At 31.4% G+C, this 17,550-nt stretch overlaps 3 protein-coding genes across 5 annotated transcripts in view; 2 read left to right on the plus strand and 1 right to left on the minus strand.

Annotated features, from left to right (window-relative positions):
• The window catches only part of LOC105148163 (putative cytochrome P450 6a13), a 28,724-nt gene extending 21,406 nt beyond the window's left edge, over positions 1 to 7,318 (plus strand). For all 3 annotated transcript variants that reach the window (XM_011059708.2, XM_087406675.1, XM_087406670.1), the window contains 2 exons: positions 3,692 to 3,943; positions 7,026 to 7,318. In XM_011059708.2, coding sequence (XP_011058010.1) covers positions 3,692 to 3,943; positions 7,026 to 7,189 — 416 coding nt within the window. In that variant the 3' untranslated portion in view covers positions 7,190 to 7,318. The remainder of the gene's footprint in view (positions 1 to 3,691; positions 3,944 to 7,025) is intronic.
• Positions 7,319 to 8,948: 1,630 nt separating this feature from the next.
• Positions 8,949 to 12,347, minus strand: Dus2 (Dihydrouridine synthase 2). The gene is made up of 5 exons (XM_011059709.2): positions 11,901 to 12,347; positions 9,892 to 10,405; positions 9,583 to 9,828; positions 9,180 to 9,518; positions 8,949 to 9,110 (listed from the first exon to the last, which is right to left on the minus strand). Exons 1-5 carry the CDS (start codon positions 12,079 to 12,081, stop codon positions 9,005 to 9,007), a joined length of 1,386 nt encoding a protein of 461 aa, XP_011058011.1. The 5' UTR covers positions 12,082 to 12,347; the 3' UTR covers positions 8,949 to 9,004.
• Positions 12,348 to 12,529: 182 nt separating this feature from the next.
• LOC105148165 (hypothetical protein) lies at positions 12,530 to 16,781 on the plus strand. Its single transcript, XM_011059712.2, has 2 exons — positions 12,530 to 12,783; positions 14,814 to 16,781. Exons 1-2 carry the CDS (start codon positions 12,615 to 12,617, stop codon positions 15,263 to 15,265), a joined length of 621 nt encoding a protein of 206 aa, XP_011058014.1. The 5' UTR covers positions 12,530 to 12,614; the 3' UTR covers positions 15,266 to 16,781.
• The last annotated feature ends 769 nt before the right edge of the window (positions 16,782 to 17,550 follow it).

Here is a 17,550-nt window from a genome sequence, read left to right on the forward strand (position 1 = left end):
AAGAGACGAAGCGTATCTAATAAGAGAATGGCTTATTACATTCAAACACTACAGAAATCTTTCTACAAAGAAGAAAAAAATTCAATAAAATGCTGTCTGCGACTCGAGTATTAATAGAGAATGCATTTGGACTGCTCATGGTCGATTTCGATTGATTGAAATAGAGATGCACAATGCAGATAAGATTTCAAAGTTTATTGTCTCTTGCAGCGTATTGTACAATTTGTACATTGAAAATAACGACGATTTTGATTTTCCTATGTACGAAGAACAAAATGTAAATGAGATTTGTAATGAAAATATAGGAAAGCAGGAAGCTCTGTTAAAAAGATTAGGAAAAATGAAAAGAAATTTAATATATAAATTGTACCAATGAAATAAACGTACATATACAATAAAATATTATATTTCATATTTTCCAAAAAACATGATTTCATGATTTAACAATCTTAATATATTAATATTTCTTATATGTCATCAGGAAAATGTAAATAAAAATATAAAATGTAAAAAACATATTAGTTCACCATATTTTATTAATTATAAAAACATAATTAAATAGGCAATATTAGTAGAAAATGTATTTAGTAACGAAGATATCTTTTACTTGTGCAATTACTTACAATAAAACAATAACAATACAAAGAAATATTTTTTGCTGCTTTACTGAATGCCTGTTCGTTTTCAGAAAATCGATACCTAGAAGTTATAACCGAACCTGTATCATTTTCCCATGTCTTAGAAATTTATATAGCTAGGGTTATCAAAAACGTTGTGGTTTTCATGATATTCATAAATGTGAATGGATATATCTAGGAAAATTCAGATGTCTAATAATCAATAGTTTCAGTCTGACAATCAATTGAGTTTCTAAAAATCAGGCAGAACCCGATTTGTATGTGAAGTGTGCTCCACGTATACCTATTTATAAACGAAAACCTCGTATGAAAACATCACACGATAAGAAAATATTAATCCACACGAATAAAAATATATAGTAATAATTAATTTAGTAGCATATTATTCGTGTAGAGAAAATTTTTTTTAATGAGATAAGCAATTAATAACAAATTTTCTTCAGTCACAGACTATAAGTTATGCGATTTGGCGGAATATATATTGGGTCATCTAAAAAGTATCCGCGGTTTTTTGTCACTAGATGTGTGTTGATGGTCATATATCTAGTGACAAAGTACCGCGGATACTTTTTAGATGACCCAATATATACTTACTCGACAATTTATGATGAAAATCTTCTTCGCCACTTTGAAGGAGTACTTCCAAAATATAATATTATAATTTATTTTAAATCGAATTGGAAGCATTTCTACAACTTCTATAACTTCTAAATGATTAATTTCTGTAAGCTGCAAATGAAAAATGTCAACATTTGAGAAATTAAAAATTACACCATTAAGCGCACCCATCAAGTCGCGAATTTCAATGGGCGTGAAAAAAATTTGTATTGTTGTTTGTATAAACTCGGGCAGTGCCATCTCAACTCGACGAATTTCTAATACCCACTCAGTGCATCCCAATGAAAAACATTATTAGACGCGCTCGCCGCGTTCATCGCATCCGCGTCGGGCTTTTTTGTTCACGCCACGCCGCCATTAATCTGCGTAGATCTCGCGATGATACCACGCACATCTAAGCTTATTTCGCACCTCGCAGAAACCACGCTTTAGTCGATATAATCATTGGCCGAATTCAAGACGGCAAAGCGGCATACTTATCATACTAGACATATTTATATATATCGAGCGATTAAATATGATTGGTTAGATCTATAAATAACAATCAATTATGTTCATTTGCTCAGCAAGCAAACTAGCCGCTTTATCAACTTGAAGCCCATTATATTGGGTCATCTAAAAAGTATCCGCGGTTTTTTGTCACTAGATGTGTGTTGATGGTCATATATCTAGTGACAAAGTACCGCGAATACTTTTTAGATGACCCAATATCATATTAGGTATAGTCAACGTGATGTTGCAAATGTTTTGAATCGCTTTTTAATTGGTCAGTCAGTTTTGTAAAATTCTTTCTTCTAATTAGTCCATCAAACGCTTCAAAACATTTGTAGCGAGACTTGACCACAGCCATTGTCCTACGAAGCCCTTTCATCTTGTATTATATTACCATTCGAACCTTATTTCATTTTGTATTATATTGTCATTTCTTTGATATAATAAATTGTCATTTCACTCACTTCAGCAAACGAAAATGGATTGAAATAGATTCAGATTTTCAGAAATATTGATTCACGAATGTTAAAATGAATGCTTTTCAATCATGAATGCATTTTTATTCATTTACAGAAATTGCATGGAGCATATCTCTATGTTTTTCAATCTAAAAATAATATTAACTTTTTCTGTACATTGTGAATACTGTTCAATTCAAAATTTTGAATAGGAAATGCAGTTTTTCAATCCAATTGCATCCAATTGAATCCAATTAAATCCAAAAAAAATATTCACTATTTAAAATACGCATTCGGATAGAAAAACATTTCAATCCATTTTAATCCATTCTCGTTTACTGGGATTGTACACGTACTCTTTCTTCGATTCGAATCTGTTCTGTTCCCGTCTTGCGAGCTAATCCGTGCAACGGAAATTAGATTATTTCAAAATTATATTGGCATCATCTTTATAATTAGATTAATCATCTCACTTTTGTTCATTATCAAAATTTTTATACATTCGAATGATAAAGTCTATTCTGCAATGTGATCTTTGTTTCCTGTTTCTTGCTCTTTTCTCCTTTTGCAACCATTTTATCGACAATTGTATTTCTTGCTAGGTGTTTCTTATTTCTTCTAAAGTTTGTTAACTTTTATCTCGGGCAACATAAAACAAAAAATCGGATAAGAAATAAAGAGATAAGATATAAAATAGCAAAAAACAAAGAACAAAAAACAAAAAACACATTGTAGAATAAGCTTAATGGTTGTTCTACAACGTGCTCTGTTTCTTGCTTTTTTTCTCTTTGTGATCATTTTATCAATAATTATATTTCTTGATGTGTTTTCTCTTTCTTCTGAAGTTTGTTAACGTTTATCTCGAGCAACAGAAAACGAAAAACGGGATAAGAAGCAAAAAGACAAGATACAATAAATAGCGAAGAGCAAGAAACAAAAAATAAAAAGCACATTGTAGAATAGGCTTAATAGTTATAAAAAAACATGTAAAACAAAATAGCGATCGACATCAAACGCAACATTACAAAAGCATAATTTCTTCTTGGATTTTTTTAAAAGATTTTCATTTACATATAAAATATTATACTAGTTTTCCATCGAATCGGTGCATATCGTGTCGAATCATTTTTCCTATACAATTGTTGAATTAAAACTTTTAGAAGTACGTATAATTTCAATACATATAAAAATATATTTGATCTAACATGTTTATTAATAATTGCACTTATTTCAGAAAAAAATTGTGAAAAAAAGGAAAAGCAAGTTTCGTTCATAGGATCTTCAACATTCTGATCTCGCATCTTATGCGCGAGACCACGCAGAGTTCTTGATCACGTTTATGAACGCAGTATATAAAGTACACAATCATAAACAATTAATATCTTGTAAACTACTGCATTTTAAAGTTAATCTTGCTATTATAAATCGAATTCGCTTTAAGATGCATTTAATTGTTATTATAATTATTGAAATGATTATTTACAGAAACGATACGAAAATATCCAATAGTTGATGTAATCATGAGACAGGCCTCATCAGCTTACACTTTTAGAAATTCTCAACTAACTATCCCAAAAGGCCAAATAGTTAATATACCTGTTCATAGCATTCATTTCGATCCAGATATATATCCCAAACCTGAAACTTATGATCCTGAGAGATTCATCGGTGAAGCAGCTCGATTCAGACAATCAATGCATTACATACCTTTCGGATATGGCCCAAGAAATTGTCTTGGTACGTAATAAAAAGCAATAATTTCATTAACATTAAATTAATAACATAATTATATGATGAAATTGAAGATGTTATTATTTTGTTAGATAAATATACTAAAACTCCATCAGCGAATATATTACCTTAACCTTGAAACATACATAACGAAATTTCAATAGTTGCTTTTCATTTAGATACAAGAGAAATTGAGTCTGAGGCTCAGTATTTCACACTCAGATTAATGATGTCACTACTTGCTTACTTTGGTAAAAAGTTATCACATGACAGTACAGGTTCATAACTTTTAAAATGAATTTACGAGACTAAAGTATATAGTCTAAAGTATCTCGATTTTGTCGATTGTAGGTAAAAACATTGCAGATTATATAGGTAAAAATTCAGTCTTACTTGTCAGAAGACAAAAGAAACGCGCATTCAATTGAATTATGACGTCACAAGTGAGAATGATCTGAGAATCGATGTAAATGAAAAGCAATTAATATTTCCATAAAAGTTTTATCTATTGCCGATAATTCTTGAGTTTCTAATTATTATTGATTACAATAGTTACATTTACATGTTTCTCTAATCCTTTAAGCCTATTCTACAATGTGTTTCTACTTTGTTTCCTGTTTCTTGCTTTTTACTTTTTGCTTTTTTCTTTTTTGCAATCGTTTTATCGACAATGTATTTCTTGCTACATATTTCTTGTTTCTTTCGAAGTTCGTTAACATTTATCTTGGGCGACATAATACAAAAAACCGGATAAGAAGCAAAAAGGCAAGATGTAAAAAATGGTAAAAAGCAAGGAAATAAAAAGCACATTGAATAACCATTACTATTGTTTTTTTCAAATTAATTTGATACAGTAAAATTAAACCACTTTTCTTAAAGACTAACTTTATTTTAATTTTTATTTTAATAAATGCATATAAAAATAAATAAAACAATATTCTTTGCTAAAATAAATGTTTTTCTATTTGTTTAAAAATAGTATACACAGTTTCTCTTTACAAGAAAGGTATGATTTTTCATTTAAGATTGTGTATCATATTTAATTATATCTATTATTTATGTATATTACAATTATGTGTTATGCAAAAGAGCATGTTATATATAATAATTTGCTCTTACCTATTTGACAATTCATTTTCACAAAAAAAGTACATTTCAAAACAACAAAAAGGTAAAAAAATCATGAAAGATATGATACAATAAATAGCAAATACTAGATCAAGATCATATAGAACTATTAAGATCATATAGAACTATTAACTTTATTAAGATGAAAAACAACTAATTTGAAAATTAGTGTTTCCAACTATACAATAGTGGAACGTTTCGACTTTATTTACAAGAGAACCGTCGAAACTTACCCTCACCGAGTTATATTTAAGGGAGTACACCCTGAGAGGCTGAAAAAATAGGTGAACTTTGAAGTGATTTTTCTCAGGCAATTATTGATAGAATTGAATAATTTCTTTTAGGGGATGCTGGAACCGTTTGTATTACCGATAAAACTATTTCAAATTCGGTAGTAGTAACATTTTTCATACATTTCTTATACTTTATACATCGTTATGTCTCGCTCAAACGCATTTATTATTCTTATTCGATATTTTTTGCTGCTTAATATAAAAATATTGAATAAAAAATTAAGAATGAAATATTGATTAGATATTTTTTTATTATTCATATTCACTTTCCATTTTTATGAATACTTATAGAGCGGAATCCAGACGCTCAATGTTCGAGATAGTCTTAAGCTAGTGCATGAACCAATCAGAGAACCATATTAGCATCTTAAGACATTGCTTAAGATAACGGACTATGATTTTCGGCTTTAGAGAGTTTTGAGTGCATTCGGTAGGTGTAGTCGGTAGGTCGATACTACGTTGAACCTGACTGAACGCTCAATGAGTTCTTACATTTATTTGGTTGTACTTTTAGATTCAATAAAATATGCCAATTAGATGCAGAAGCGTTCAGTATAAGTGGTGTCGAGTTTATAAAAAAAATGATCATTAAATACATTTTTCACCAATTATATTTCTTAACTTTTGTTTTTATTTTAGATTTTTGAGTTAATATTTAAGGACTAAAGAATTAGTTATTGATTGATTAATTATTGAGACATAAAAGAAGGAGTTTCATTTATTGCTTATTATATTGATTGGGGGGACTATAAATAAACGGAGCCCCCTTTCCTATATCAAATGATCAAACATCACAGATCTTTACTCATAAGTTTTAAAAAAATTGGGAATTTTTTTTAATCTATTTGCTGTGCAATATATTCGATATAATGTCTATTCATTCGGAATGAATATAGATAATTTTAAAATATCTGAAGATATTCATAGTCAATATTTTTGCTCGATATGTCTGCTAGACACAATTGTTACTTTGTTTACCATTCTGAATCGTCGCTCGGCGTTCGTATACACGTCATTCGCAGATTGATATCTTTTTTTTGAAGCTTTAATCTTTATAAACTCAGTATTGTTTGTACATGTCATGCGCTGAGTAGTGCATTACCGTGTAATCCCTACGAGCTATAAAACTTTTGTATGGAAACATCTATGCTAGGTGATAGTTTTACGAATTGAAAAAATGTAAGTTTTTAATTTTTTTTGCGATTTAAATATAAAATCTATTGCAGCATTTTCAAATTTTGCGTCTACTTTAATCCTGTAAAAGAATTTTGATTCCACGCTTCAGTAAATTCGGCGATTTATATCGATCTGCGAAATCCTGATAATTTGGCTATTCCAGCATCCCCTTAAGCAACTTTATAATGTATTCATTTAAAAATTACAATATCGAGTTGAAGGAGTTTCATTTGTTCACAAATCTTCATTATCGCTCACTAATTGGTAAGAAACTCGCCATAAGAATATAGTTATCCGATTTCGGATTTTGCTCAGGGTCATGACCTTGATAACATATGTATGTCAAGATCAAGGTGATTGGAGATCTTTTTTCAGAATATTTATTTGTTATAATGATAATAATTCTATTTTTATTATATTAGTAACAGTTTTTATTATTATTATCATCAACATTTTATTATTATCACTTTGTCATTATTATTATTTTACAGGTGAACGATTTGGCCTATTACAATTCAAAATGGGACTCATTACTTTTTTACGAAATTATAAATTCGATGTTTGTGAAAAAACTCCAAGAAAATTAAAATATATTTCCGCAGTACTTATTCAACAACCCGATGACATATATCTTAAAATAACAAAAATCGAATAATACCTAATATATAATAATCTTTATATCTTGTAATAGCATTAATTACTTCTAAGAAATCCTATTCTGTAGACAAATTGATATAATAAAAAGTTGAAATAAAATTGTAATTACGTGATGAACTATTAAAAATTGTTATTATTTTCGGCTTTATAAAACATTGTTTTCCTAAAATTTTTCAAAAACTTTTTAAAGCGTGACATTGTTTGATAAAATACCAATATGCTTAAAAAAATCTGTTTTTTAACAAAAATCTAAAAATAAAAGATTAACAAAAGGTTAGGCTGATGAGAACATAGCGCGGTGTTTGGCGCACAGACATCCAAAGAGATAAATTTATAAGAACGTTACATTTGACTTACTGTTGTAAATTTTGTTTCAGCCACATTTGAAGCCATCTTCAGCAAAATATTGTACATATTTAACCTAAAGAGTTTTGTGAATTATGAGAAACCATCACTTTCATCCCTTCATATCTCCGGAACCGTGCCTATGCTCATCTTAAAATTTCTCTAGGATTAATATTACATCACATTTTTATGCCATTTGGTATAAAAAAAAGTTTGAAATTCGAGATCCAAAAAATGGACAAAAAATCTGTCATGCGACTTTAAAATTGAATATCGGATTGACTGAAGCAACAAGTTTGTGACTTGCGATGTCACCAATGTAGAATGGCCTTCATATTGGCCTAAAGATGGCTGTGGTCAAAGTCTCGCTACAAATGCTTTAAAGCATTTGATGGACTAATTAGAAGAAAGAATTTTATAAACTAACCAATTAAAAAACACTTCAAAGCGTTTGTAGCATCGCGTTGACCCGATATGTCGTAATTAGGCTATGTTCGGAAACATCATCCGAGTGACCCCGTGTATCATATTAAGCTTGTGGCACACGATGCTTGTTTTCCTGTTGGATTAGAATCTTGCCACCATATTAGCTGCGATGCTAGTATTGACAGCTATCATCCAGCTAACAATCCAGTAAGAAAACAAGCATCGTGTGCCGCAGGCTTTATTCTTATTTAACATTGAATAATAAGGATAAAACGATATACAGGGACACTCGGGTGATGTTTCCGAACGCAGCCCTAGTAAGATTATGACCAATCAGAATACAATTTTGATAACAGCAGTATCGATTGTTTGCCATGATGGTTAGCATAAAGGTTACGTTCGGAGAGAGTGGGAGAGATAATGCTATTAGCGTTATTTCTATCATTCTAGCTTCATCTTTTGCTATTATACATATTATAAAATCAAATTTATAAATTTATTATATGCCTTAATTTAAAATTAACGACACATAATGATTGCGTTCAGCGGACTCAACAGTTGAATGAGCGCTCGCTGTTATTGATTATCTTTTAAATCCAATCAGCATTTTAGATCTGGAAGAATACATCAATAGCAACGAGCGCTCAACTGTTAGTCCACTGAACGCAGCCAATGGCACAGACACATGGTAGCTCCCTGATTGGCTCTGATCTCTTACGTTTTACAATCGTAGCCGTGAAAGATAAAGTTGAGCCATTTTTCAACCGCAAGTTTTTATAGTGGCAGTTCGTAACGTTTACCCAATTGTAGATTGAGCTTTAATGTTCTAATACGTAAACCGTCCGAAATGTCAGATGCCGATTTTTCTTAAAATTTTCAAGTTTTGTTTTCAATCATTATTCATTGCATATTCAGTATCCGACAAATCATTCTCATCTATCAATCATTATCTATTGCATCCCTACAGTCAATATTACGAAGCAAAATTTTACTATATAGAAATTTTATTGTACAATAAATAAAAAGAACAAAGCAAATATTACTATAAAAGAATGTTACAAGTGGTAAGACTTTTCTCATCGATAATTCCTAAAAAATAGAGACATACCAGAGCAGCACCTTGTTCGGCCCATTTTTTGTTTTTTTCCCTAAAAAAAAGGGAATACAATATAATAAAAAAAATAGAGAAAAATTATTTTTCATTTATTATAATTTACCAGAAAGAGGAGCCATATTTTCTGCCATCAACAGTAACAACGGAACAAAAGAGTTTACTCTCCTGCCGAGTATTATATACTGGCATTTTCTTACGATTTTCCTTAGTCCATTTAAGTAATCTAGTCTTTGGCAGTTCCGAATCTGTTATATAACTGTTTCTCAAAAAAGCACAGCGCATTAGAGAAACATCTTCTTCTTCATGAATTTTTCTTTTATGAGAAATACTATTGTTATCTTTATCGAGAATTCCCGGCATTACTTGAAAACGACCTAATAAACCTTTAGCCTGAAATTCTTCACTTTTGGATCGGCAATAATCATCTAATCTCCACACTTGACTGAAAAAGTTCATTAAATAAAAATAAAAAAAACAGCAAATAAGAAATAAAAAAAAACAATCACCATATTTGTTCCAATGTTTGTGCATTGAGAAATCTTCTGCCTAGAGGAGATTCCTGAAGTTCCCGTAGAATATTCTGTATGCAATATTTTGTATTAGAAGGTGAATTGTCGCAATTAATTGCATGCTTTAAATACGACTTTATAACATTTTCCATTGGAAGAAAACCTTCTTTACGAAATACTGAGCAATTCCACTCAGCGGCGCGAGCAAGCATTACGCTACTACAACCTGTTTCTTTTTTAAATCTGTGGAAATATGTTTTAACAAATTAAACGAAATCTTCTGATAGACATGCGCCAAAACGTTACCTAAATATATCGGAATGTTTTTGAATATCTTTAGATCCACCATTGGCAATAACTGGTATCGAAAGTCTAGCAGAGATTTGTTTGAGAACATGGTTACGATTAGGATGTTGTGGTCTTTCCTCAATAGTACGACCATGGACAGCAATAGCTGCGATACCAGTGGAGGCAAGAGTATCGCAAAGTAGAAGAGTTTCCTCGAGATCAGGCAAAATGCGTATTTTGCAAGTAATTGGTATAGTTACTGTCTCAATCAGTTTCCGTAAAATATCGATCGCTTTCTGTGGTTCGCGAAGAAGAGATGCACCCATTCCTCCGAGTATCGAAAATTTCTTTGGACAACCCATATTAATGTCTATGCCTGCAACATCATTTTCCACCATACGAGCGACTTGAGCCGCTCTTGCTGGATCAGATGTACCAATTTGAAGAACAACATGTTCTCGTTCCCGAGAACAAGTACGAAACACCACAGTACCATCTGTCTTATCGATATAATCAACAGTGCCTAAGACATCTGCAAATAATGATATTAAATAAATCTCTAATAATAAGACAACAAGATTACATTCAGTTATGTCGCTAATTAGATCATGATAATAATCTTAGCAAGAGGACAAACGTATTACAAGTTAGATTTTAAAAAAATACAATGATTTTTAGAGAAACAAGATCACTTAATTTTAGGGTAATTATACAGTTTATCACTGAGCACCTAAAAAATCAATAAAACTAGGCTTATTCGATGAGTAAAATGAAAGAATCTGGCAGAAATAAGCGTCATTCTATTCCATGAACCGAGATATTAAAGTCTATTCTACAATATGCTCTTTGTTTCTTGTTTCTTGTTTCTTGCTTTTTGCCTCTTGCTTTTCCCCCTTTGCAATCGACAATTGTATTTCTTACTAGATGTTTCCTATTTCTTCCGAAGTTCGTTAACTTTTATATCGGGCGACATAAAACAAAAAACCGGAAGAAACAAAGGCTAATTCTACAATGTGTTTTTTGTTTTCTGTTTCTTGCTGTTTGTCTCTTGTCTTATTGACCAAAAAGACAAGAGACAGCAAGAAACAGGAAATAAAGAGTACATTGTAGAATTAGCTTAAGCGTTAAAATTTTTTTATTAAGGAGTGTCCCACGGGTGAGGGAAAGAGAAATGGTGCCTTCAACCTTAACCTATGGACTGTACGGGCGCAAAACTAAAAGCGTTAAAGTTGACGACTATTGAGGTTAGGAAATCTGTCACAGAGGCGAAACGAGATCTACCTATATGTGTGTACTATTGTATGTACACACGAAGACAGGATGCCTACCTATCTGAAGTTGTATGCGTATCAGAGAAGACATAAGAAGGAATGAGAAAGACGTAAGAAGGCATGAATAGGCATTCCTATCCCCGTATATACATACGTGTACATACATATATACAATATAGATTTCAGGTTTCGAAACTTTTGAAGTTGCCACGCGAAGCGACTTCCATCAATTTTATCCCACCTCCCTCTCCCCGTTTAAGGAGCGCACGATTTTTATAATTATAGTACTACACCCACGTGCAACAGTACAATTATAGAAGCCATGTGCCCTTAAGCGGGGGGGGGGGGGGGAGGGATGAGATGGAAATCGCTTCACATGGAAATTGAAAAATCGAAACCCATTATCCATGTACTTGCATCACAATATTTCGCGGCAGACAGATTTCCTAACCTCAATAGTCGTCAATGTTAACGCTTAATATCTTAATTCACAGGGCAGAGCGACGCTTTTTTGTCAGATTCTTTCGTTTCATGTAAAAACACATCGAATAAACCTAATTTTATTGATTTTGTAGGTGCTCAATGGTAAAAACTGTATAATTACCCAACATTATTTGTTGCTGTTTAATATTAAATTTGATAAATATAAGGATGAAATAATTTCAAGAATGCTGTGAACGCAGCTGTAATAATGTATATAAATCTTATGCAATTGATCACTCGAGTTACAAACAAAAAAAGAATTGTTTATTTTACCATTCTCTCGACGAATCGAACGAAGTAGTTTTCTGTCAATTAATTCCTCAGTGTATACTATATCCGCGCCATAGTCTAAGGCGAGCAAACGCATGGGAAGTGTTCCGATACGCACCATAGGCGCTAGGATGAGTTTGTTGTTGTAATCGAGTCTCTTTCTCGTAATCGATTTTTCTTCCATGTTGACATATGGATAAGTTGTGATCTTTTAAGTGGCACTGAATCGAATCACTCGCGTACTTGATTATTTACCACACTCTTATCATACCCCTCACCAATACTATGGTGGATTTCATTTCCATGGACACCATTTCCACTAATTCCATCTTGGAGCTACCCGCTCTCTAAGCTTCTAAGCTCTCTTCTACCAATTCTACCATTTCTACCACCAGTAGCCAGTACTGCCAGTACCATCCGAAGCTGTGCGAAGCTGGCCGACCGCCGAAGCGCCGCTCATGATATAAATATTTACGCTTGCCGCCGTATCCCCTCCACATACCATAAAATGCCGTAAACGGGCTAGAAGGTGGAAATCTGGAAATGGCATCACTGCGCTGATCACTACTCCACATTGCTCGTATTTCGTAAGTAGTAAATCGTAAGTGAGATTGACACTGGCAATTTGGATGGAAAATTCGACCGATTCGACTATTCTCGATTGGACGATCATAAATTATTTGGAAAGGCAACGTTCGCGACGAGACAACGGTGATCATGGTGAGCGCGAGCAGTGTCGTGGCGCATCTCGTGAAATTGCTGGTGACTGCAATGTGTATGAGACATCTCGCTGAGCCCTACCGGGTGAAAGCCTTGCCGATCACGTGGTCCTTGCGTGCCTTTCGAATCCTCTTCATGCACTCGATTTTGGGAATCTTCAGATTTGGTAAGATGAATGCCTTTATGCCTTCAAATCTTGTTGCATTTGCTCCTTTTCCAAAGATATCTCTTTTCTATTATATATTACAATTAGTCAACATGAAACCAATTAATTAAAATCTTTCCTTTAATTTTACTTTGTTTTCTTATTTTGTTTATTTGATTATCCTGAGTACCTCTTAATAAATCTGGAATGTTATCGTAACCAGGGTTGAGCATGTATTAAACATAACGTACTATATATGATTTTTATATGTAATATCATATGTTTTAAAAGTATTATACAGGATGTCCCATAAATTTTGGCTTTTGTGTAGATAGAGAGTACTAAATCGAAAAGTTCTCTATCATTTTGCAATTTTCGCAATAGTTAACAAGATATTAAATACTAAAAACTGCCAAATATTGGTTTGAATAATTTTTTATTCAAATACTATCAACTTTATAGAAAAATTGCAAGAGACAAAAATCCTGTATATATGTTTTATATGTATTATACATATTATACATAGCAAATCTGACAATCTGATGAACGATGTGATTCTACTTATTGACGCAATGTATATGACTTTGGTTTTATTATACTTTATGTAAGTTTTTATATTATTATTGTATAAGTTAATATTTTTCATAATCATTTGGCTATTCATTACATAGCTAATTTGGATAAAGAAGAACGAGCTAAATTATCGGGAATCAACATCTTGGAATTTGCGTTACTTATGTAATTTTGATTTATATTTTATTGATAAGAACCCGAATTGAAGGGTTCAAACGTTCATTTATTTTATTCGTTTTGTTACATTCACGCGAAAATAAAGAGTTTTCTGTACATTCGAACAGTCGATGTAGGCTCTGATGAGCTTTTTTATATTTTTCACTGATAGATTCTTTCGAATAGATTTCTTTCTCATTTTTTATATATTTGTTCACATTATATATACATATTGTACATATGTATTATACGTAAGAAACTACTAGCAGCTTTAAATTGCCCAACCCTGACTGTAACTCATCAAATAATATTGTTACGTTGCTATTTTTCCGGTCCTAAATTTTCGAAGTATCTTTTTTTTTAACATACCTATGCTTTTTCTCGACAATCTGCTTTTTTTTAATCGCTATCCTCTTCGCTTAAGATACAATCACTTATAGGTATGGGCCACCTAAGATTCCATGTCATAACTTGAAGGGGGGGGAGGGGTCACAATGAAGAGTGATTAATACAAAATGACACATAGTCGCATACAGTATTTAATTTTTGCGTCTGAATCAGGAATAGGAGAGGACGATATTTGCTGCATTTATCAACGTTAAGGATTCATGGTAATTCATGCAAATTATTTGCTATCATTGGAACACGTGAGGAACTAACATATTTAATTCTAAACTGGGTTTGCCTTAAATTCATCTTAAAGATTTTTACATTTCACTTAGATACCCCAATAAAAAAATAGTGATATTCTTATAATTATTTTTATATCATGTTACTTTAATTTTTTTCGAGATAAATAACTTCAGGTGGAATATCAGTCTCTATACATATTATAATTACAAGATTTTATACACATCAGTAACTTGAAAATTGATATCCTTGTGTACATTTAAAAGAATATTTTAGCACATAATACAATTACGATGATATTAGATTTTTGTCTACTCAATGTTTTGATAAGCACTATCTACTTGTAATTGCATATGTAATATTATTTCTTACATGTTCCAACAACTAATACAATTTATATGCTCATGTGAAATCGAATTATATTTATATACATTATCTTTACACAATTATAACATTGAATCTTATATTATTTTGAAATCTCTCTCTCTCTCTCTCTCTCCCTCCCCCCCGCCTCCTTCTCTCCCCTCTCTCTACCCCTCCCTCCCTTCTCGCTCTCTCCTCTCTCCCCTTTTCTCCTTTCTTCCCTTTCTCTCCCTCCCTCCCTCTCCCCTCTCTTTCTCTCTGTTTAACTTAAATATGCATGTAATATATTTATCTTATGTAATTCTTTATTTATTATTTTAATGTTTCAGGAGTACCATTCACTTCATCATCGACACCTACAGCAAGATGTTTTCGAAGTTTTTACGATTGGTTTTCCAGTGTCATTGAAATTGTTCCTTTGGCATTGCTGACATCTGGTATATTAAGCGCATATCAAATTGATGAAAAAATTCGTACGTTGTTATTGTTTCTTGGTACAATACCAGTATTTTTTCCACTAGCGATAAAACAGAAGGAAAGTCAAATCAGGAAACTACGTTTCTTGACGAATATTACTGTCGTGTTGCAGATTTTGGCGATAATGATACTTGGCTTAAAAAATGGCAATTACAATGTCATTAGTTTAGTCGCTTCCTATACTTTTGAACGTTTCTTTGTGGAAGAATTTTGTTATCGATACAGTATACCATATACCGATCTGATGCAGTATTGCATATGCTTTGTGGAAGTTTTTACGGTATCAACGCTGAAGGAATTATAAAAAAATATGAGACTTTAATTTACCTGTTTGTCTGTCATCAATTTCAGGCAACTATTATTCAAAATTTAAGGCTCTTGATTAGTTGTTGCGGCCATATTGTCTTAAACGTGAAATGGAAATATACAGCTTATTTTCACTTTATATGTTTTTTATGATTATTTACTGACTGTCAAAGAGAGGATAACTTTGGTCCATTTTTACAAATACTTTAAAGTTATTACATTATTTGTTTTATCTAAATTTTTTTTACAAATGGTATGTAAAAATTTGACATGTCATTTATGACATCACATTTCAATATGACCGCGGCACCGGAATCAGAAGGCTTAACAAATTATATTTAATTATATTTGATACAAAGAATGTCAATTTTTAAGATAATATAAAAAAATCTACGCTTTTTGTTATAATATTAATCTTCCAACAATTGTTCGATAATAGCTGACACTGTAATATACATATAACATTGAGTTTTGTATCTTTAAATTAACAATGTTTAAGGAAGAGTGGTGTAAATTGGACCATGTATATATATATATATATTCCAAATAGGACTTTTTTAATTTAAATGAAATACGATTAACTAGATTTGCATATTTTTTATAATATAAAGTTCTTATAAGACACCGAAAATGTGACAGCAGTTTGATAGTTCTCTGTTATAGAATAGATTTTGCAAATATGTTTTCATCGTGTGAAAATTTTTTTGAAAAAGAAAATCTGTATAATTATTTAAAAAGTATTAAAAATTTGAAAGGTAATTGATTTAAAATAAATTAAAGAGTACAATTCAAAAATATCAAGTGTTTTGTGATCACTTTTGCGATTTATTATAAAATTTGTAACAAAGTTTGAAAGGACCTGTGTCCAAATTGGACAGTACACTAGATAACTTATAGACCTGGTTGTAGTACTAGTAATCGGCCGACCAGATCTAGTCTAAGGAATTAAATTAATAAATAAAATTAAATATATAACGCTCACTTGTAACTAAATGTGACACTATAAATGTGACACTAAGGTATACGAACAATAGCTAGATTACAGTTACTAAAACATAATATTTCAAATAACATTAAATAAAATAAAAACATATTTTGACCAGAACATTCTTAAATTTTTAAATCAGTAAAAATTTTAAATCAGTATAAATTTTTTTATGTCATCAGACTCAAATTAATTGAGTTTTATTGATTTCAATTCTAATAAAAAAATATAAACTGTCAGTATTTTTTTTTCTGAATAAAATTGTTATCTTTGATTGTCAAATTGCTCGTTTTTATTCAGTACTAAAAACACACACATTAAAATATTTTAAAATTCTATTTAAAAGTCCATAAAAATAGGAGTGCCCGATTTAGAATCATTGGAAAAAGCGTTTTTACATTTTCCATTATAATTCAATACAGGTGAGAGATCAAAAAATTGTCTCAAACAAAAATGGGAGGAATTAAATGATCTTTCCAACATTCGATTTTATGATCGTACTTTATTTACGCCTTATAGAAAGCAAAAACTGCAAATAGGTCTAATTTACTCCACTCTCTCCTATACTAAATTTTCATATATATTTTACATGTGTCAGGAAGTACTGCCAATTTTCAAAACAAGATAATTATTATATTCTTTAATACTCTTTTGTAGAGGGACCTTAAATAATCTAGCTGAATAACTCGAAAATATCTAGACAGCAACGTGTCTATCTTATTGTTGGCATGTTGCTTGCTAAGTATGAATTACTAAGTATAGGTTTGTTTTCTGTGGCTGAACTAGTATATACTTTTGGAACTTAAAATGAGATAGATATATGTTTGATATTTGTTTAAAGCGAGAAAAAGAGTTCTAGAATAGTCTAGCGCAGGAACAGAAAACAGACTATATTGCTACCAATTGCAGTAAATTCTCATTTGTTGGCAACTTGATGCCTTCACGATATGATAACATTAAGTAGCAACTTGCCAGCAATTTGCCGACACTTTAAAATCGTCATCAACAAAATTCGTACTGTTGCCATCATGTAGCCATAATAATATACAGCATTATACAATGCTGTCATATTGTCGACAACGCGAGATAGTATTAACGCAGCTATCTTGCTGTTAAACTGCTGGCAATACATATACACATTATTGTCTGTATGTTGCTACAATATCAATATATTCGAAATCGTGACGTATATTGAAGATAAATCTATGGCAAATTGTTAGCATCATAAGAAATCACAGTGCGATTTTGTTGAGACACGCTTTGCTATCTAAGGAGCCCTGCAGGCTTATTTAGACAGA

Source organism: Acromyrmex echinatior, chromosome 1 (assembly GCF_024713525.1).
Source record: "Acromyrmex echinatior isolate Ae372 chromosome 1, ASM2471352v2, whole genome shotgun sequence".
Classification (NCBI taxonomy): domain Eukaryota; kingdom Metazoa; phylum Arthropoda; class Insecta; order Hymenoptera; family Formicidae; genus Acromyrmex; species Acromyrmex echinatior.